Genomic DNA, 21,829 nt, shown 5'->3' on the forward strand with positions numbered 1-21,829 from the left:
TGGATCTAACACATTTGGAATACAATTTAAGGGAAGTTGTACCTACTGTGGGAAGAGTCCTCAAAAGCACAGACCTGTAGTTGTACAGTTTATATATTTCCTACAAACTGCCACAATTACATGGAACTTTCCTGCCTTTTCCTTGGTAGACCAATATATAGTCTTCCAGGGTCCAAACTGTTGAATCCAGGTTCCAATCCACATGGTTGAGCTATTGCATTCTTTTAAGGGCTCGTTCACACCGGAACCCAGTGTGGGTAACCCACGTTCTCTGCACGCTTACTTTACTGCATTCAAAATGCACTTGGCGTTAGGTGTCAATATAGTCTTAATGACACTCCAAATGCAGATAGCAAAGGCAGTGTGTTTGCCTGCACCGGATGCAATTTGTGGACAAGTCAGTCCTCTTCAGGGTTGCCTTTTTTGCCTAGAGTACATCAGCAATCATTCTATTGTGTGTGCAGAGCAATCCCGGGGGTACAGTCCTGCCTGGCATCAGTCATTCACAAGATAGCGACACCTTTCCCCGTAACGCTCTGTTACATGCTCGGAGAGTTGTAATCTTCATTTTGTTGTAACTTGACAGGGTAGGTTTAAAAATGTTTTTAGCCAACATTTACTGTGTTTATGCTATTGGAAAAGTAACGCACATGTCCCAGTTTGGCGCTCTGCCTGCAATTTACAGTAAAACGTGATGTGCCCTGCTTGATTTACACAATGTTGCTATATTGTTGACAAAATGTGCTTCTTACTCAGTCTCAAGGGCACTTAAGACCTGCTGCTGACAGCTTTAAGGATTCGGAAAGGTTTTTATAGTCCTTGATGGCTGGAGTGCAAAGGAGTAACCTGCATGATTGCCTTCTGTATCCTAAACAAAAAATAAAAAAGGTTCAGTGCTTTTTCAATGGCCTCTTGATTCTGTTTGCAAAGCAACAAGAAATAGTATAACTATCTATCTATCTATCTATCTATCTATCTATAGAGGAGTACATACTGACTTAATGCAGAAGCTGAGGCAACTGTGCTCCATGAAATATTTAATAAAAATGTGTATTTACTAAGGTGAATTAAGACAATAGCAATTCTCTAATTTGATAAATTGATTCTCAAGTGATAAACCTACAGGCGCACATGAAAAGCAATCATCTAGAACAGGCTTTCTCAACCTTTTAACCCTAGAGGAAATTATTTTCAGGTCTCAAGGAAGCCTTACTAAGACCAATTCATCAGGGGTCAATAGGAACAATAACCCTTATACTGCTGGTCAGTGGGAAGAATGTTCCCCTTAAAGTGATGCTCAGAATGCCACCCTTAAAGACAGATAAAAAGATATTTGGTGTCATGCTGCTGGCTTTGCTAAGTGATGGTGAACCTTGAACTCTGTAGGCACCATCAATAAGGTGGTTCATCAGCCACAGCTCAAGGAACCCCTAGCAACCTCTGAAGGAACCCCAGGGTTCCATGGAACCCCAGGGTTCCACGGAACCCTGGTTGAGAATGGTTGATCTAGAATAACTTGCAGTTACTGTAACAGGTTGCATATCTGGCCAAAGGATCAGACAGAGAGTAACTGTACATCTTAGTTTACTAAATAGGTGCAAATTAGAGTCAGTAAAGCAAAAAAGGAAACAAAAAGGCAAATAGCATGAATACACTGCATAATGATAAAAAAAACTGATTCTGAAAGCTGAACCAACATGGACTTTTCACTGCATTGCCTCTATGGCTCAACCAAAATGACTCCATAACAGTTGTCTTCAAAATGTGGCCCGGGGGGCCGAATCTGGCCCTTGGGCCACTATTCCTCCCACTAATACAAGGTAATCTTCCTCCCACTGACACCAACAATGGGACAATAATTATTGAATTGAAACCAACAGTGGGGCAAAATTCCTTCCACTGATACCAATAATGGGACATTATTCCCCTGACACCAATGATAGGACACTATTCCGTCCAATGACACCAATGATGGGGCACTATTCATCCCACTGATACCAATGATGGGGCACTATTCCTCTCATTGATACCAATGATGGTGCACTATTCCTCTCATTGATACCAATGATGGGGCCCTATTCCTCCCACTGACACCAACAACGGGGCACTAATATTTCTCCTAAAACCAAAGATGAGACATTGTTTACTCCCACTGACCACAGCCCACCCCTTAAAGTCTGAAGCAGTTAACTGGCTCTTTGTTTGTAAAGTTTAGAGACCCCTGCTCTTTAACAATAGAGATTGTAGCTGAGAAGCACAATTTAGTAAAACAGTTTAGAACACAAACAGTTATTTCCACTTATTCTCAGCTTATCATCCCCCTCACCGAAGTCCAGGATAGCGCTAATAAAGGTACTGGAGAATGTCTGGAGAGATCTCTGGCCCAAGACACTCTGGTAGAAATCGGGGAGGGACTCCCCATGGTTGCAGGGTCTTCTGGAGAAGCTGAGTACTAGTAGGCTCTGGCACGGCTGCCCACCCGCTGGTTCTGATGGTGGAGTACCTCACACCTGGCTGAACATCACTTGTCTAGCTACCTCTGCCTCATCAAGTGTGGCATCTCTGCACATCTGAGGGAGGGAAGCAGATAAATGTATTTTCCCTGGGCATGTCCATGAACCCAGTAAGTTATAGTCAAAGGAGTTAAAGGGTTAAATGACTGTAACCTTAGTGGAAGCAGTTCTTAAAGATAAATTGGTGCATAATGTATATTTTTTTGATTTATAGACATCAACACACAGTTCCTTCTGTCAGGTCACCTTGAGGCGAGGTGACAGATGCTCACCGTAGGGATCAGGAGTGCACCGCAAGGCTGTGGACCCTACAGCTGACTGCTGCGGACGGGAGACAGGTTCCACTGGGGTTAAAATGTAAGATTCCCTGGGGCGCGGAGTCTAAGAGCCAGCAGGTGTTCACCAGAGCCTCGAGTGGTGAGGATGGACTTGGCTGCAACTGGCTCCAGGTCGCGACCCTCAGGGTCGCCCAGCTCACACCCACAGTAGGCAACAGGAGGATAGGGATGGTGAGGGACAAAGCCAAGGTCGGGCCACAAGCAGACAGGAATAGTCGAGACACGCCAAAAGGTCAGGATCACAGGCAAACAGGGATAGTCAAAGACACGCCTAAGTCGGTAACGGAACAACAGAAGGGCACACGGCAGGTAACAGGAAGCTAAAAACACAAAGGAATACACAATGATTGATCAGCACTGTTGGCATGCAATGCACAGGTTAATATAAGGTTGCCTGATAGGGCCTGGGGTGGAGCCATGCTTAGAGGAGAGGTTATAAAAACCACCAGGTGGAAGTGGCTGGCCTCTTAGTCTGAACACATGAGGGGAGGTAAGCAAACAGGAAGATCACTGCATAACCATGACAGTACCCTCCCTCTTACGAGGCCTCCCCCTCCCCTGCCTGGGTCCAGGCTTAAAGGGAAACTCCAGATGGAACCTCCTCAACAGATGAGGAGCAAAGACCTCAGATGCAGTGATCCAAGACCTCTCCTCAGGGCCCAGCCCTTTCCAAAGTACGAGGTACTGAAGAATGCCTTTACGGAGCCGGGAATCCAAAACTTGACTAACCTCGTATTTTAGATTATCCTCAGAGACCGAAACCGAAGTAGGGAGAGGACTAGAGGACTTGAGGACTAAAGGCTTTTTAGGAATGGGTAAGGGCATGAGAAGATCAGGAGTCTGAGCAGGGTCCCCCACACCCTTAAAGATGAGCTGGGCATCCATAACAGGACCACCACCTCTGGGCAGAGGTCAGTGGATCCCTGAGGTCAGGTTCGTTAGAAGGTGACATGTCACAAGAGTCAAGCTGGATAGCTGCAACACCAACAGAATGCAGAGAACCCTGAGAAAAAGATTGAAAACCCCTCCTGGCCGAATGAGGTATTCTATCCAAAGGATGGGTTGAGCCTCTTAAACGAGTTTGAACAGACATAGTAGCAGTAGGGTGAGGCCAGGTCACCGAAGGTGCTGAACAAGAAGCAGGAATCTCATTGGGCATGGGCTGGACTGGCATAACTGGTGCAGAGGTCGACTGAATAGTATTGTCAGGTATAGCAACCATCTCAATCGCATCACAGGGCATAGCAACTGTGGAACTTGCAGACAAGTTAGCCTGGCTGTGCGTCCAAGGGAGATTAGGGACAGGCAAAGGTAAATGGTTATGCGAACTGGAGTGAATGATCGACTCAAGTTCATAGGTGGGCCACTCATCCAGAGTACCACATGACCTAGAGAGTGCATCAGTCCCACTATTTCAGGACGCATCCCAGAGATCGCTATATACAGCGGGAAGAGCAGAAGATACTGGGATGAAGGTAACAGGAAGTTTCTCCTTTGGGGTACCCTTGAGTAGGCAGGAAGAGGAACAGGAGAAACCCCAAGCCAGGATCTGTCCAGCAGACCAGTCAACGTGTGGAGAATGGAGCCGTAACCAAGGAAGACCTAATATGATAGGAGATGAAGCCTTAGGTAAGACAAGGAAGGATATCCACTCCTGGTGGAGTGTCCCTACTGACATCTTAACAGGAAGAGTCTGGAAGCGGATAGGGCCCCCTGGGAGAACCGTGCCATCAATCGCCAAGACCACCAATGGTGTTGTAAGGGGAAAAAGGGTAAGTCTCATGGAGGATGCAGTTTCCCAATCCATGAAATTGGCAGCGGCTCCGGAATCCAGATATGCTGAGACCGAAACGAGAGGAAGCACCGACATGAAGCAATACAGAAAGTAGAAGACGAGAAGGTGAAGGTGATATTTCAGGGTCTAATACTCCACCTTCCAGATGTATTAGCCCTGAGCATTTTTACGGACGAAGAGAACAAGTGTCACGGAAATGACCTTTGGCCCCACAATAGAGACATAGGCCCAGAGTTCTGCGCCTAGCACGTTCTTCGGGAGATAACTTTGTCCGGCCCAACTGCATAGGTTCCTCAGTAGGCAGGGGGTGCTCCTCGGATCGAAGAGAAGGGACTGAGGGCTCAGGCTGCCTAAAGAACGGGGAGTGCTGGCGTCTTTTTTCCAGGGCCCTCTCCTGAAAGCGAATATCAATCTGGTTACACAAGGTGATGACACTGTCCAAATCAGCAGGAAGGGATCTTCCTGCTAATTTATCCTTCACTCTATCAGAGAGGCCATGTAAAAAGGTTGCAACTAGGGCCTCATTATTCCAGCTCAATTCAGCTGTGAGGATACGGAACTGAAGAGCATACTGTCCCACAGAAGCGGACTCTTGACAGAGACGTAAAAGAGCGCTAGCCGCAGAGGAGACACGACCCGGTTCCTCGAAGATATTCCGAAAAAGTTTCAAGAAATCAGACAGGCTAAAAAACACTGGATAATTAAGTTCCCACAGAGGGGCAGCCCAAGCTAGCGCCTCGCCGGACAGGAGGGAAATGATATATGCAACTTTTGCCCGATCGGACAGGAAGTTTTGGGGCTGAAGTTCAAAATGAATTGTGCACTGGCTAAGGAACCCCCTGCAAGCCTTGGAGTCCCCAGAGAAACGGGACGGAGCTGGTAGTTGTAATGAATGTGTGGCTGCGACTGATGCGATAGGTGCAGCGGCAGATAGCGGTTGAGGTTGTTGAACCGGGGGTCCTAATGAGGCCCGAACCTGTTCGACACGGGATGCCAAATCCTGAAGGAAACGCATCACCTGGGTCTGATGCGATTCTTGGGTATCAAGTCTTGCAAACTAAGCTCTGCAATGGATCATCTGCAGGAAACGGCACGTCAGCCGGGTCCATGGCTGATCAAACTGTCAGGTCACCTTGAGGCGAGGTGACAGATGCACACCGTAGGAATCAGGAGTGCACCGCAAGGCTGTGGACCCTACGGCTGACTGCTGCGGACGGGATACAGGTCCCACCGGGGTTAAAGCGTAAGATTCCCTGGGGCGCGGAGTCTAAGAGCCAGCAGGTGTTCACCAGAGCCTCGAGTGGTGAGGATGGACTTGGCTGCAACTGGCTCTAGGTCGCAACTCCCAGGGTCCCCCAGCTCACACCCATAGTAGGCAACAGGAGGATAGGGATAGTGAGGGACAAAGCCAAGGTCGGGCCATAAGCAGACAGGAATAGTCGGGACACGCCAAAAGGTCAGGACCACAGGCAAACAGGGATAGTCAAAGACACGCCTAAGTCGGTAACGGAACAACAGAAGGGCACACGGCAGGTAACAGGAAGCTAAACACAAAAAGGAATACACAATGGTTGATCAGCACTGTTGGCATGCAATGCACAGGTTAATATAAGGTTCCCTGATAGGGCCTGGGGTGGAGCCATGCTTAGAGGAGAGGTTATAAAAACCACCAGGTGGAAGTGGCTGGCCTCTTAGTCTGAACACATGAGGGGAGGTAAGCAAACAGGAAGATCACTGCATAACCATGACACCTTCCCATTTGTTGTTTTTCTATCCTATATTTTATAGTACAAGAGAATGAACACGGATCAACTGGTAATTGTGTGCCAAGCAAGGAAGATTGAAACACATGCAAAAAACAAAGGAGGGCTTATATTATAATTTACATAAGGCAGTTAGCCAGGCAAGGCAGATTCTGGAGGAGCCTACAGCAAAAGGGCCTCCATCTATCTCAGGTACAAGTGTTCTAGCACATTCCAGATGGCTGAGGGTACAAGGACAGAACCTAAAGTACTGAGATGAATGGGACCTCCAGTCCACAGCATGAGCAGGCCAGCACTAGAGTGCCTATATCCAACATCAATCCTCCTAGCTGCAGGAAGTACTGCAAAGTATGAAGTGAGAGCCGTAGGAGATAATGGACGGAGGGGCTGCATGACTAGGGGAGGAACAGGGGTCAGGTAACAGTCAGCTAGGTCAGAGTTGGGGGTATGGGTGTAGATCTTACCTGATTTGAGGTAGAAGTCAGAGAGGGGAGGGTCCAGAGGAGAGGGTTTTGCGTGGGGGGGAGGATCCTTCATCATTCCAAGAAGTTAGGAGAAGAGACAACTTCCTACCCTCCCGTCCTGGTGTTAGGAGTTATCAGACTAGACAGGTAATGAGCGTATGGGGTATATGGTGTTTGATGTTTGTTTTTTTTGTATGTGTTCTTTAAAAAATAAATAAATAATAATAATTATATATATATATATATATATATATATATATATATATATATATATATATATATATATATATATATATATATAATTAAATAAAAAAGGATAAACAAATTGGATATGGGTGTGATTTACTGAATGATGTATATTGTTCAATTTTGTCACAGCAGTAGGTGATTCAAGCGGTCATTGGGGGGTCAGTGAGGAAGTACATGGTTACAGGATTAGTGGGCCCCATTTAAGGTATGGTGCTTACATTTGGTTAGCAGTGGTTCTCCCAGGAGCTAGGTCCCCTGGGGGAAGGTAATATGGAAGTATGGGTGATGTCAGAGAGTCCTCGAGGCGGTTGGGGGGCACAGCTGATGACATAGACCATTCCAGTTATAAATTGTGCCTTATAAGACACCCAAAGACCTCTTGCTGTTGGACATTACTTTGTTAAAATTGGCACTTATGGGTATGCTTTACATGATGTTATTTTATTCTTTGGTTAATAAAAATTGGGCTGCTGTGGCCTTATAAAACCCATGTCACGCGGTCTGTGTCTTTAATTTAATGTTAAGGACCAAGGTTGACGAATCCTTTAGTCATGGCCCAGGGTCCTTCGGCATACCTACAGTTACTCAAGTGGCAGGCGGGGCGAGAGGCTATGGAGCAGCAGGCTGAAAGGGAAACTGTCTGTCTTAGCCTGGAGATGACTACGCTACCATGATAATGACCGGCTCAAACTTTTGGTTATCTTGAGCACATGGAAACACCTTTGGCTGTGAGCCACGCAGCCAAATTTACAGTCAAGGAGATCAACAGTAAAACTGAAACTTATTTGTTATCTTTTAAAAAACGTGTTGACAGTACCACTTGGCACTTGCCATAGAAACAGGTAATTCTGGTTTATGATGCCAGGGCTGGAGGTCTATGTGGAATTGCCCACTCAAAAGGATGATTTTAAAGTCATAAAGAATGCTATAAAGTGGAATTCTAGGATTTTACTAATATTAGAACTGCCCCCACCCCTTCTAACACTTCTACTAACTAACCTGTAGAAGAAAGATGCATATACTTATCTATTTTCAGGCCACCCTGGTCTGGTCACATAATCGTCAGCTAGCAGCACCTTTGGGGGACAGAACAGCGTAAACCTATGGGTGACATCACCTCTCAGGCATTCCAGCCAAATGCTCTCGCCTCTGTAGCCAGCACCTGCTGAGAAAAGAGAGATTATATGAACGGACCGGAGGGGCCTGAAAATAGGTAGGTACTCACCGACCACTTTATTAGGTACACCCGTTCAATTGCTTGGTAACATAAATTGCTACTCAGCCAATCACATGGCAGCAACTCAATGCATTTAAGCATCTAGACTCGGTGAAGATGACTTTCTGAAGTTCAAACCAAGCATCAGAATCGGGAAGAAAGGGGCATTTAAGTGACTTGGTTGTTGATGCCGAACTGGCTGGTCTGAGTATTTCAAAAACTGCTGATCTACTGGGATTTTCATGCTCAACCATCTCTAGTGTTTACAGAGAATGGTCCAAAAAAGAAAAAATATACAGTGAGCGTTGTTGATGTCAGAGAAGAATGGACAGATTGGACAAGGTCCCCCTCATGATGCCTGCACCTACCGCACAAGGGGTCATCTAGCCTGCCCATACTGCAAAGCTTAACAGGTGTGTAATGTGCTCTCAGTATAATATAAAGTTGGGATACTTTTTGTGCCACATTTAATGAACATAAGGTTATGGCTTGTAAGGCCTCATCCCATTGCTCGCCCGTGAGTTGACCTATGTCCCTTTCCCAGAGCGGCAGCGATTTTCAGGGGTGATCACGCAAGTACCATGCCAGCAGCATCTGTGTCAGAGAACTCACCATGTGAAGATCCGTCCCCATGTAGCAGCAGTTCACTTTCGTCCCAAGGATCATGCACGGTGTCCCCGTCAGAAGCGTGCGAGTTCCGGTATGAACGGACGCGCGCCAATATGAACACGTGGACGCACTCGCGCCAACCGAATGTTTGCACGTAATTACGCACGCACACGGCCACGTCCACCAATCCGGGCACATCTCGCCCTATATAAACGGGATCCTGACTTGATACCAGTGCTGGATTGTCTTCAGCTTGTCCCTGGAATACCTGATCGTTCTTGTACCTGTGACCTTGTTCCTGACTACCGGCTTGCTCGACTATTCTTTCGGATCATCCCTGTTTACTGCTTCCTGGACTATTTCAGACGTCGGCTTGGACTTCCTACTTCGGCTTGCTTCCTGATTTTGTACCTCATTGCCAGCACGTTACCAGACCCCTTGCTCGCCCCTGACTACGCACCTGCCTTCCGTTTGTGTACCTCGTTGCCTGCCAGTTGCCAACCTAGCCTGTTCCTGACGTGCAGTGTCTTCCTCACACCTTCTTGGCTCCCGCTGTATTCCACCAGTGACCGGCCTACGCCTCTTCATCCGGGAGCACCTAGTATCTTCAGGTCTTCATCTCCAAGTCGCAGGCACCTGCACCCTTTCGCTGCCTCCACACTTCCTGTTCCCACTTCCAGGGGTGTGGAGACCGGAACCATGCTAGAGGCCACCCCCAGCAGTCTGACTCCGTTGTAAGGTACGTGACAATCTGGTAGCATTGTGATATCATTCTCTTCGTACCGTCCGCAGTTTGCAACGCATGGTACACCGGGGTGGACGACAACACCCAGTCCAACACTAAAGTATTTGACCAACACAAGGCTCGCCCAGTGGCTGTTGCACCTCTTCTGCACCTGTGAGCCAAGCTTCCCAGAGACTAGAACCTGGAGCTCCTGGCAACAAGCTGACATGAGAAAATACCCTCAGATCAAGACTTGTGGAAGGCCTGGACACATCAAGAAAATCAGTCCTGAGCAGAAGAGGCCAATTGCACCTGGCCAACCAGCCAGCATTCATTTCTCTGTGCTGATTATCAGTGGAAAAATGAGGGGCAACAACACAACCCCAACCTATAGCTTGTCATGATTGGTAGCTGAACTGTTACTTGCTTATGGGATACTGGCACAGAAGTCACACTCATTTGCCTGAGCTGGTGTACAAAAATGGAATTCATCTCAGAAAAATTCCTTACACTCACTGGAGTTTGGGGAACCTGCTCACTTGTACCTGATGTGTGGGTTTTAATTGATTAGGGGTGGGTAGTGGAATGCTTGAGGCTGAGAGGTTAGAGTCCTGAATGAAATTCCCACACTGGTGCTGCTAGGCACAGACCTGCGGGCTCTGGTCTCATACTCATGCGTTTTCTGATGACATCCAGGATTCACCAACCAGAACACTTTGAACATACCAAGGTACTGTTTAAAGGGTACCCATATCCCCTTTCCTTGCTCAAACCCAGTAGACTCTCTTGAGCCGGACCCGGAAGTCTCTATTGAGCCTCAGCTGCTCTTCTCATTCACCATAAGACAGTTGGCTGGGACTTGTAGTACTGTCTTTGAGCAAGAACTGAAGACTAACCCAACTTCCAGCCCTCCTGTGGAGCATGACAAATAAAAGGTTTACTAGACAATGCAAATCTTAACAAGGAGGATCAGCCCACCAAAGGCAGTGAGGTTGACGTGGTGAATTGCAGCTCCTTGTACCTGACCAATTTTGGGGATAGTTCTTGAAGGTGACACATACAATTCCCCTAGCAGGTCACTTGGTAATCACCATGGTCCGAGTTAAGAAGAATTTTATTCTGGCCTGAAATTCTTACAGCCAACTACCATCAATCTTGTTGTGTAACTTGCCAGTGGGTTGGCAAAGTAGGAGATGCTCACAGGGCTCAAATATAACCTTCTAATATAATTGATGAATGTATTAGGAGGGGATCAGTGGATTAAATTGGGCCACTAGCCACCCCCAGCATTTTAGGCAAATTATACTGTATATCCTAAGCCCTTGTACACACGGTCGGACATTCCAACAACCAAATCCGTCGGATTTTGTCCGAAACTGTTGCATACACACGGTCGGACAAAGTTGTCGGAAAATTTTACCGACAAGTTGGAAAACTTGGTTCGTCAGATACTCCTATGAAAACAGTCCGATGAAGACCACACACACAGTCTCCGACCGTGTGTACAAGGGCTAATAGGATTGGACTATGCCACTGGTGTTCAGAAGCTGTGGCACTATCCTCTTTCAAGGTGGACATTGTCTCTAAAGCTTTGAAAGAAATCCTTATGAGTTGGGTTTCCTACAGAGCTTCTCAGTAATCAAGGCCTGACGTTTTTCTTTTTTCAACCTGATGCATACTCTCTGTCAGAAAATGTCAGAAAATACAGATGACACATGTCTGTGGGAGTATTTCATTGGGACCTTGAAACAGAAGCTGAGGATGTTAGTGGAGTCATGGGGAAGGGAATGAGAATATCTGCCTCACCTGTTTGCCTGCAGAGAGATTCCCTAAGAGTCCACAAACTTTTCGCCATTGGAACGCTTATATTGAAGACAAGTGGGAGGACCCTTGGACCTTTTTTGAGAAACTTGGATGGGCAAGACAGGTTGTTGACATGTGATGTATTATGTGCTTAGGTTCTAGGGAAAAAATAGAAACACTGGTTGGGATGGCATGGAAGAATATGATAAAGGTGAGGGGCCAAGCAAAAATGCTGGTATGATATGCCAGAAAGCGCATGTTCTACTGTCTTCACAACCGAATAAACTACAGGCAGCATGAGAGGGGCCATATCTAATCAGTGATTGAATGACATCACCGAAATTTGGCAAGTTTGGGAGAAAGTGGTGGACGGCAGAAAACTTTCCAAGTCAACATGCCCAAAACACGCCATAAAAGAAAAACATATGGGATGCCTGGCTGTGTACAGGCTCAGGCAGCCACCCCTAACTGCAGGCAATCACGTGGTGTGCAACTACATGACAACCAATGCTGTCAGCCTGTCAATACTTTGTAGAAGTTGAGGGGCCGCCGCCATTCGCGTGCACCTATCATTTCATCCACAAGTATCTGCTGATTCTTGCTGCTTGAATCCGGTAGATGCAGTTAAACAGTCGTGTGAAGCAGGCCTTAAAGTTTTTGTTACCCCAACATTTCATTTTCCTGATATGTTCCTGCTATACCATGTACTTGCAAGAAAAAGTATACTGATCTCTTTGTATTAAATCCTTTGTGTGAAATCCCTGGCGTTCCTGCCAGTCCCTCTGGTTTACTATTAAAAATTGACTACACTAGGTAGCAGAATGCACCATGGTCAGTTCTCTGGCTGTGCTGGGAACTCAGCCTGCTCTCCTCCAATGATCAGACTTGTCCTGATAACCCCCTCTGCAAAGCTATTCACTGGGAAGATCAGTGTACTGTTGCTTCTCCTCCCCCAGTTCTTATGCAATCGAGAACAGAGGGAATGTGATCATTTATAAATAAAAAGGGAAAGAAAAGGGAAAAAAATGGTACTCTATATTGTCAAAAGTACTGGAACGCCTGCCTATACATGCACATGAACTTTAATGGCATCCCAGTCTTAGTCCGCAGGGTTCAATTTTCAGCTTTAACAGCTTCAACTCTTCTGGGAAGGCTGTCCGCAAGGTTTAGGAGTGTGTCTATGGGAATGTTTGACCATTCTTCCACAAGCACATTTGTGAGGTCAAGCACTGATGTTGGACAAGAAGTCCTGGCTCGCAGTCTCCGCTCAAATTAATCCCAGAGGTGTTCAATCGGGTTGAGGTCAAGACTCTGTGCAGGCCAGTCAAGTTTCTCCACCCCAAACTCGCTCATCCATTTCTTTACGGACCTTGCTTTGTGCACTGGTGCGCAGTCATGTTGGAACACGAAGGGGCCATCCCCAAACTGTTCCCACAAAGTTGGGAGCATGAAATTGTCCAAAATATCATGGTATGCTGATGCCTGAAGTGTTCCCTTCACTGGAACTAAGGGGCCAAGCCCAACCTCTGAAAATCCCACACCAAAATCGCCCCTCCACCAAATGATTTGGACCAATGCACAAGTAAAGTCCAATACTTATTGTTCTATACTTTTGACAATATAGTGTAATTTTTATTGTTTTTTTTTTTTATGTTCAAAAATTTTTTATTAACAAAGAAAGCATAAAGTACATAGACATCAGCATTTCGACTTGTACATAAAACAGGAAGACAGAAACAAAATGTACTCCAAAATAAGGCAGATTACAATAAGATTGTCAAGATAGCAATATAAATACAATTGGTCGGAACCTATGAAACACAAGCCTAGAGGTCAAAACTTATAGACAAATACACGCAACATGTAAACAGTCTAGGACAGTATAACGAAGTGCGAAAAACTTTAGTTCTATGCATACCAAAAGCTTCAGAACATTTGCTATATAACTAGTGATATCCAGAATCACCTTCAAGGTGAACGAATTTCACAATCGAATGCCTTAAGAAGGTGGATAATGAGGTACAAGACTAAGAAGCAGAAGAGAGGAAGAAGTAAAAGAAAGAAAAGATGGGGAGACTAGAGAAAGGGGTAGTAAGAAAAAACAGGAAGGAGAGAGAAGAAAGTAAAGAGGGGAAGGGAGAAGAGAAGAACAGATAAACGAAGATTTCGGTCGGTCGACTCTCACTGGGTAACTTAAAAACATCTTTTAATCATTAAGACAGAGAAAAATTTTGTCACGGATCTAATAAATGGTGGTCGAAATGTGGAGGTAGGTAGTGTTCAGCCCAAGGTCGCCAAATTTTAGAGTGTCGAGGGACAGTATCCTGAATGGTCGCCTCAATTTTGCTATGTATCATTGCCTGCGTAACTCTGTTTTTAGTTTCGGTCAGTCGTAGGGTGGGAGTTTTCCAGGCTTTAGCTATTGTTTGTTTGGCTGCTGTAGTGACCTGCAGAGCAAGACGTATCTTTGCCTTGGTATATGAGCTTGGATAAAAATTAAGGAGGGCCAAAGCTGGGTCAGGATCTATTGTGATATCAAACAGGGTGGATAAGATCAGAAAGACTTCAGACCAGAAGCGTTTCACCACAGGGCATGTCCACCAGATGTGTAGATGTGTACCCCTCTCGGCACAGCCGCGAAAGCAGTTTGGGGAGTAGGAGGGTAGAAATTTTGCTATTCTATCTGGCACAAGATACCAACGCATGAGAACTTTATAACTCGCTTCCAGGGCCACAATATTTTGCGAGGAGATCTTAGTATGTAGCCAGATATCAGGCCAGTCGTGCTCCTCCAAGTGCAGGTCGAGGTCCCTGGACCAACACTGTGCATATGTCGGGAGCGCCGAGGGTTGGGATGTAAGATGTGCGTACAGTTGTGATATGATGCCTAGGGCATGCGGGTCGGAGTTACATATATTTTCAAAAATTGTGTACGTACCCCTTCCTCCTGCCAGGCCAATAGTCTGTTTTACAAAATGTGAAATTTGAAGGTATCGAAAATATTCACTGTTTGGTAATTGTTTTTGGGCCTGCAGGGAGGGGAACGATTTGATTGAGCCACCCGCCACCAGGTCGCATATGCGAGTTAGATCTGACTGTATCCACACTCGGAATGAGAAAGAAGAAGCGCAAGCAGGATGAAATTTAGGGTGACCAATATAAGATAGTAAGGGGGAGTGTGGGGAGATCAGCCGAAATGTCTTGCATAACCTATCCCACAACTTGATAGAGTGAAAGGTGAGGGGATTGGAGACGGGGCCTCGAACTGCGGGGGGGGAGCCAGAGAAGATTAGTTAGGGATATAGGGTGAAGATCTACCGCCTCTAGGCTCACCCAGATGGGAACTTCAACCGTGGCATGGTAAAGTGCCAACTGGGCGAGCTGGGCCGCGTGATAATAATGTTGGAAATGAGGTATGCCTAAACCTCCGGCCCTATAGTGGCGGAGCAAAGTGGACCTTGAGATCCTAGGTTTTATGGGGCCCCATATATAAGTAAAAACCCGGCTTTGGATTATACGATGAAAGTAAGAAGGTATTGGAATGGGGAGAACTCTATATAAATAGAGCAGCTTGGGGAGCAAGGACATCTTGACAGCTGTAATACGTCCCATCCACGAAATGCAGAGAGGACGCCAGTCCTGGAGCAAAGACGAGAGGTGCTTCAACATTGGGAGGTAATTAGCGCGAAATAAGTCTGCGGGGTCACTAGTAAGTTTTATGCCTAAGTAGGGAATAGAAAGGCTGGACCATTGGAATGGAAAATTAGTCTTAAGAAGTGCCATGGTGTCGCGCGGTAGTGTTACGTTAAGGGCCCTGGACTTTGCTTGGTTAACTTCGAGGCCGGATACTTTAGAAAATGTATCAAGGAGATCAAGCAAGTTGGGGAGAGTAATATGTGGGGAAGTAACAAACAGTAGAGCATCATCTGCGAAAAGGCACAATTTCTGGGTGGTAGAGGCTATTTCTAAGCCCTTAATATCCGGGTGAGCTCTAATAAGCGCGGCCAGGGGTTCAATAGCTAAGGCAAAGAGTTGCGGTGACAAGGGGCAGCCCTGGCGCGTCCCTCTACGTATTGGAAAGTTTTGGGAGCTAAATCCCGAGTACCTCACTGAAGCCTGGGGATCAGCGTATAGGGACATAATCCATTGAAGGAAATGGGGGCCAAAACCCCAGCGTTTCAAAATGAAGTGCAGATAAGGCCAGGAGACCGTATCAAATGCCTTTCTGATATCTAGGGATAAGAGGTGCATAGGAATCGAACGTGTTTTCGCAAGGTGTTGCAATAGGATGACTCTGCGTATGTTGTCACTAGCTTGTCTACGGGGGATAAACCCTACCTGATCTTTATGAATCAATTTGCCTATAATCAGATTGAGGCGCAGGGCAAGGACTTTGGCTAGGATTTTGATGTCTACATTGAGTAGGGATATGGGGCGAAAATTAGACCATAGAGTGTTGTCAGAGTTGGGCTTGGGGATCATAGCTATCGTGGCCATCAGGGAGTCTCTACCTAGGACCTGCTGCTTTAATAGTGCATTAAATGAGTTTGTAAGTAGGGGGGCTAATACGTCAGAGAATTTTTTATAGTAGTTACCGGGTAAACCGTCAGGGCCAGGACGTTTATGGGGTTTGAGCGACTTTATAGCCAATAGGACTTCCTCCGATGTAATCGGAGCATCAATGGAGTCCCTATCTGAAAGGGATAGTTCAGGTATAGACAGATTTTGAAATAGGGATTCAGCTTGGTGTTGGGAGAACTGGGTTTTATTTGAGTATAAGTCAGCCAGTTTTTCACGAAATTCAGCTAGTATCTTAACAGGGTTACTAGTATAAGAATTTTTGGTGACTTTGAGTCTAATCGGTTTATGAATCTTGTCAGGTTGACGAAGACGTAGGGCCAGGAAGGTATCAGGTTTATTCGCCTTGGTGTATAACGTGTGGTTAGCCCTACGAAGGACTTTGTCTGCCGACTCGGCTAGTAGAAGGTCTAGTTCTAGTTTGGTTTTTTCTAGGGTAAGTCTATGGGGTTCCGTGGGTGAGTCTTGGAACTGAAGGAAGTGTTGGTGGTATTCCTCTTCCAACTGTTGCTGCCTACGTTGGCGGTCTCTTTTTATGTGTGTGGCTAGAGAAATGCAACTGCCCCGAATTACCGGCTTATGTGCTTCCCAGAGGAGAACCGGGGATATGCCTATAGTAGCGTTGTGGCGTAGGTAATCAGTCATAGCAACACGGATATCAAGACAGAAAGTTTGATTAGTAAGATGTGCCTCATTCATACACCAAGACCCATTCTGGATTCTGGGAACCAATGAGGTAATAGTAGTGATAACAGCGCAGTGGTCAGTCCAGGGGATCGGGCGTATACTGGATTGGAGCACGACTGGGAAGGAGGCCACTGGAGTTAGAATGTGATCAATCCTAGAAAAAGATTTGTGAGGGTGCGAATAGAATGTATAATTCCTCTTCAAGGGATTGCATTCCCTCCGAGTGTCTAGGAGGGTTGCCGCATGGAACTGCTTCCTAAGCTGAGCCGAGAGGGAGTGACTTTCTGGTGTGTATGGTGATTTGTCTAGGTGGGGATGTAGGGTTAGGTTGGAATCGCCACAGACAAAAAGCGTGCCTTTGCAGTGAGTTTGAATAACCTGTAGGAGATGTGAAAAAAAAGGGTTAGGGTTGCCATTTGGGGCATAGTAAGAGACTAACGTGACTTCAGTGTCCTGGAGTAGACCAACTAAAATGATGTAACGGCCTTCAGGGTCCTTAATTTCCGTGATGGGTGTGAAAGGCGAAGAGCGGTGGAACGCTATCAGTACACCCCTATGTTTGGTAGATGCCGAAGCTGTAAAGACTTGAGGGTAGTAGGGGCTAAAATATTTGGGGGTTTGGGATAATGCAAAATGCGTTTCTTGGAGGGCTACTATCCCAGCGTTCAGGGAGTGGAAATTTCGGAAAGCCTTAACCCGTTTGTTAGGGATGTTAAGACCCTTAACGTTTAATGATAATATGTTCAGGGGGGCCATTTGCAGATAGGGTGTGAGATATCATAGGATAGTGTATAGGGTGTAGGAGTCGACCGACCGAAAGGAAATAAAAGAAAGGAGATAGAAGAGATAGAAGGGGGAAAAAAGGAGAAGAAAGAAAAAAACTTGTCTGCAGGGCAAACCTTAAAAAGGCAAAAGCCGTCGAATACCAAGGCGGTTTGCTCGGCAAGGTAATGCCCAAACCCCGGGGCCCCAAACATGTTGCCCGGGAGAGAGTGCATTAAATAGGGGGGGAGCAGTGACCGCTCTCCGCCGCCGCAAGGGTGACAAAAATGCGTGAACAAAACAATTAGCTGAACCAAGCAGATATTGAAATAAGAACAAACTAATACAAAGGAAACAATGATAAAACATAAGGACCTAGCCCAGATAACGGTATCACAGGGAGCGCTAGGGATATATTCAGGTTAAAGAATTATACCTTTACAAGACCATATCACAAAGGTTTTCAAGCAATAGGGAGGATAAGGGTGGGGTAGGTAAGGATAGGGAGGAGGGTAAATCAGGGTAGAAGTGGGGGAGAGGAGGTAAAATCTAAGGAAAGGAACAAGGGAAAAGGGGAGGAGATGGGGGATAGGGAGGGACAGGGTTGCATATGGGAGGTCAGTAAGAAAACTGTCATCATTCCGTACTAATTGAAGGTAAATCATGTAGACTTAAAAAAAAAAAGAAAAAAACACACAGAAACATTTACCAAGTTATAACAGGCGACCATGAAGCAAGTTCAAAGTTTCAGCGCCTCATTACAAATCAGGGGCTACCTGCATCAAAAAAATCTGGGAAAAAAAGATACTGAGAAAAATCAATGGAAGAAAAAAGAAATTACATACGGAACAGCCCACAAGTAGGATTCGGTGGAAGATGGCCTCCGGTACAGAGGTCAGTTGTCATCTTCCGCACAGTTGTCCAAATCCTAAAAGATCTCACAAGGGGAAATGGAAAAAAAAAAAAAAAAAACTTTTAGAAAAGTAGCATGAGAAAGATCAGGGGCACCTGATTAGCCAGTTCAGCGTGGAGGGCGAGATTTAGGAGTGGAGGCTATACCATCCGACAGCCTGGCAGGGGTTCCCTTACGAACTGATACAGGACCTGGTAAGTTGCGATGCGGTGTGGTCGGATAAGGGTGAGCCGCCGAACGAGCCGGTGTACGAGGCAGATTCGTCTCAGTGGGCGGGTCCGGGTGAGAAAGATGGAGGCCTTCCAGGAGACGCTGTAAGGACTCCGGGGATGAACAGGTGTGCTGCTGACCTTGATAGGAGAACTGAATAGCGAACGGGAATCTCCAGGTGTATTTCAGTTGATGGTGGAGCAGAATCTGTATTTGAGGTTTCATGGCTCGGCGTTTGGCAATAGTGAGGGGAGCCAAGTCTGAAAACAATTGATACATGTGCCCTTGGAATTGTAGGGAATCTTTGTTGCGGGCAGCATTGAGAAGCTGTTCTTTTGTGCGAAAAAAATGTAGCCGAACAATAATGTCCCTAGGTGGACCGTCTGCCTGCCGTCGAGTGAGGGCTCTATGAACCCTATCAAATTCTAAGCGTTCAATGGGTATGCCCGGGGCTAGTTCTTGGAACATGGCCGTCACAAAGGACTGGACATCATCTACTGTTTCAGGTATGCCCCTTACCCTCAAATTGGCTCTGCGGGAGCGATTCTCAGCATCCTCCCAGCGTGAGAGGAGGGTGACATTTTCTTCTCGGAGAGCTATTTGTTCCTGGGCTTGTTCCTGCAAGGCAAATTCGATGTCGTCTACCCTGGATTCTAAGGCCGCAGTGCGTTGGCCTATGTCGCGTATCTCTCTGGAGAGCCGGTCTGTAATTTGCTCCGATGTGGCGTTCAGGGCCTTCTGCAGCATGGTCTCCATGTGTTGAAGGAAATCACTGGGTATCATTCCGGACGGTAGCGGGGGTGCTTCTGAGGGGTTGTGTGTGCTCACCTCCCGGTCTTCATCACTGTCCGAAGTTTCTCGGCTGGGAGCGGAGGACACCTGCTGAGCAGCGAGGGCCTTCGCCGCCATTTTAGACGAGGCGCGGGCGAGGGCTTCCTTGATGGGTTTGGGTTTATTCTTCCCTCTATGGCCCGTCAGCACCATTCCACAGGATGCCAGGGCTGGCGGGGGTGAGGCACGATGCAGTGGGTTGAGGATTGCGAGCCTGGTTCAGCGGTAAGGTCCCGAAGCGGCGGCGGGGAGTGCGGAGCCTTAGCAAGACACGTCCGCCATGCTAGACCTCGCGCATGCGCCCCTTTATTGTTTTTTTTATATCTATATACAAATGGTTTGCCTTTCATTTCTATTTTAAACTGAATGGGATTTTTTACAAGGTGATCGTTTACAATCACTTTAAAGTCTAGCATCTACAAATCATCGAATTGTCAGTTTTAGGTGAATTGACTCTAAACATTTATAGATGAGAAAAGTGACTTTTAATTGATATTTGGAATTAACGCCTGAATTATTCTGATGTTACCCCGGAGGTACACATACCACACACTGGGAACCACTGCCATGAACTACAATTTAAACTCACACAACAAAAAAAGCTTCATAGCAAAAACTCCCTCTGTGTAGACAGGGAAGAGGGGTAGCAGTTAGGACTTGCCACAGGATATAAAGTACACAGAAAATTAAAACAAATACATAAAGTATAAAGGCTAATTGATTTCACAAGAGAAAATAATTTATTTGGGGATAAAGAATACTAGTACTAACTTCTACATGATCATCACATTGATAACAGTGTTCTTTAAAACATATCTCTGCTGCCAATGCAGTGGTTTGGCAGCAGGGGTTGGCTCTGCCAAATACTCCTTGTCTGTTGTTACAGTGTTTATACAGTTTCATAAAGCATTTTGTCATATATAAATGTCGTAAGAATACAAAAGTCCAGCCACGTAGGGTAAGTTTATTTGCGTATGCCGTAGCGTTTGTTTTCCTTCCATTAACTTTTCAGTATGTCTTCATTTGGGTATTAAGCTGTAAAATACAAAAGGCTCATGTTGATTATGTATAGTGCAGACTTGGAAACAAGTCAGGACACTGTCATTCACACCTGTCTTTAATCCTCTATTTTCCCATAGACAATGATATTAGAAATCTATGGTTCAAGGTTGACGTTCTCGTGCTATGCTGAACAATCCCCTCATCCTTTCAAGCCTTATGTCATGGCTCTTACCATTGGCTCCGACACATGAAAGAGGTAGTTATATTGTTAATACTTGATCATCTAATATTTAAGTGACATAATATCTTTTAATGGCCCTTTTTACCCTTTTGAACTTGGAAGTTTTTTTATTTCCATAGAACCTACAGTATTTGACAATAAAGAGACTCTGGGAAAAGTGCTCTGGTGAGACCCCCAAACCCCTCATATCTTCTATGCACTGTCCTGTTGTTCTGTTGGACTGTAATCTTAGCCCTGTGTAAAGTCTGCATTTGATCATGTCAAAATTTACAAAAGGTTATTTTTATTTTAAAAGGCTTTTACACATCAGGTGATGTTTTTCGGGTCTTGAAATTGGCTGCCCGGACCCGTGTATTACATCTTGGGTATTTATTATTAAAGGCTTGATAGAGCATATGAACAGCAAAAGAGTGCATGAAAAGTAGGTATAGTGGGTGTGTTTTTTTATTTTTTTTATTTATTATTATAGAAGAGCCAGTAAGGGAAAAGTTCTCTTTAATGTAGAACTCCAGCCAAACCTTTTTTTTTCATAGAGAGTGTAAGGATTAGAACCTTTACTTCATGCCACAGAGTCACTACAGGAAATATAAATCTAAATATTCCCCAAATTAATGTAAAATTCTCTCACGACAGGTGTCCCCAATGAAAAGCACTCTCTCTATTCTTGCATTGATAACAACTATTACATTTTGGGCTTCTACTCACTTTCTGGCCTGATCACAATAAACACCGAGAATCATAGAGAGGAGACGTCTACTTAAAGAGGAAGTAAAGGCAAAAAACAAACAAAAAAAACACACCCTGTAAGGCAAAGGCATAATGAGCTAGTATGCATAGCATACTAGCTCATTATGAATAACTTACCTGAGAACGAAGCCCCCGAAGCGGTCCTCTGTCTTCCTCTTCGCCGCTGCCACGGATCCTGGAGTGACTTCCGGGTCTCGCTGCTCCGGCACTGTGATACGCTCGTGGGATGGTACTTTCCATAGCCAATGTTTTAAGGTTATCTGGTTAGAGTCTAGCACCAGAATTATTGCTCTCGCTCTAACGTTCGTGGTGATACCTCATGTTTGGTGCAAAAAATGTTGACATATGCGTGCACAACCAACGTATGCGCTCTCTTCTGCGAGT

General features: G+C 45.8%; 1 protein-coding gene across 1 annotated transcript in view; it reads right to left on the minus strand.

Moving 5' to 3' along the window:
- Positions 1–20,172: 20,172 nt before the first annotated feature.
- LOC143935775 (keratin, type I cytoskeletal 19-like) overlaps positions 20,173–21,829 on the minus strand; it is a 33,360-nt gene continuing 31,703 nt past the window's right edge. The window contains exon 7 of the mRNA XM_077459883.1: positions 20,173–20,490. Within this exon, the coding sequence (XP_077316009.1) occupies positions 20,475–20,490 (16 nt within the window). The 3' untranslated portion in view covers positions 20,173–20,474. The remainder of the gene's footprint in view (positions 20,491–21,829) is intronic.

Source organism: Lithobates pipiens, unplaced genomic scaffold (assembly GCF_037356315.1).
Source record: "Lithobates pipiens isolate NorthernLeopardFrog02 unplaced genomic scaffold, aLitPip1_a1.2 Scaffold_28, whole genome shotgun sequence".
Lineage (NCBI taxonomy): Eukaryota > Metazoa > Chordata > Amphibia > Anura > Ranidae > Lithobates > Lithobates pipiens.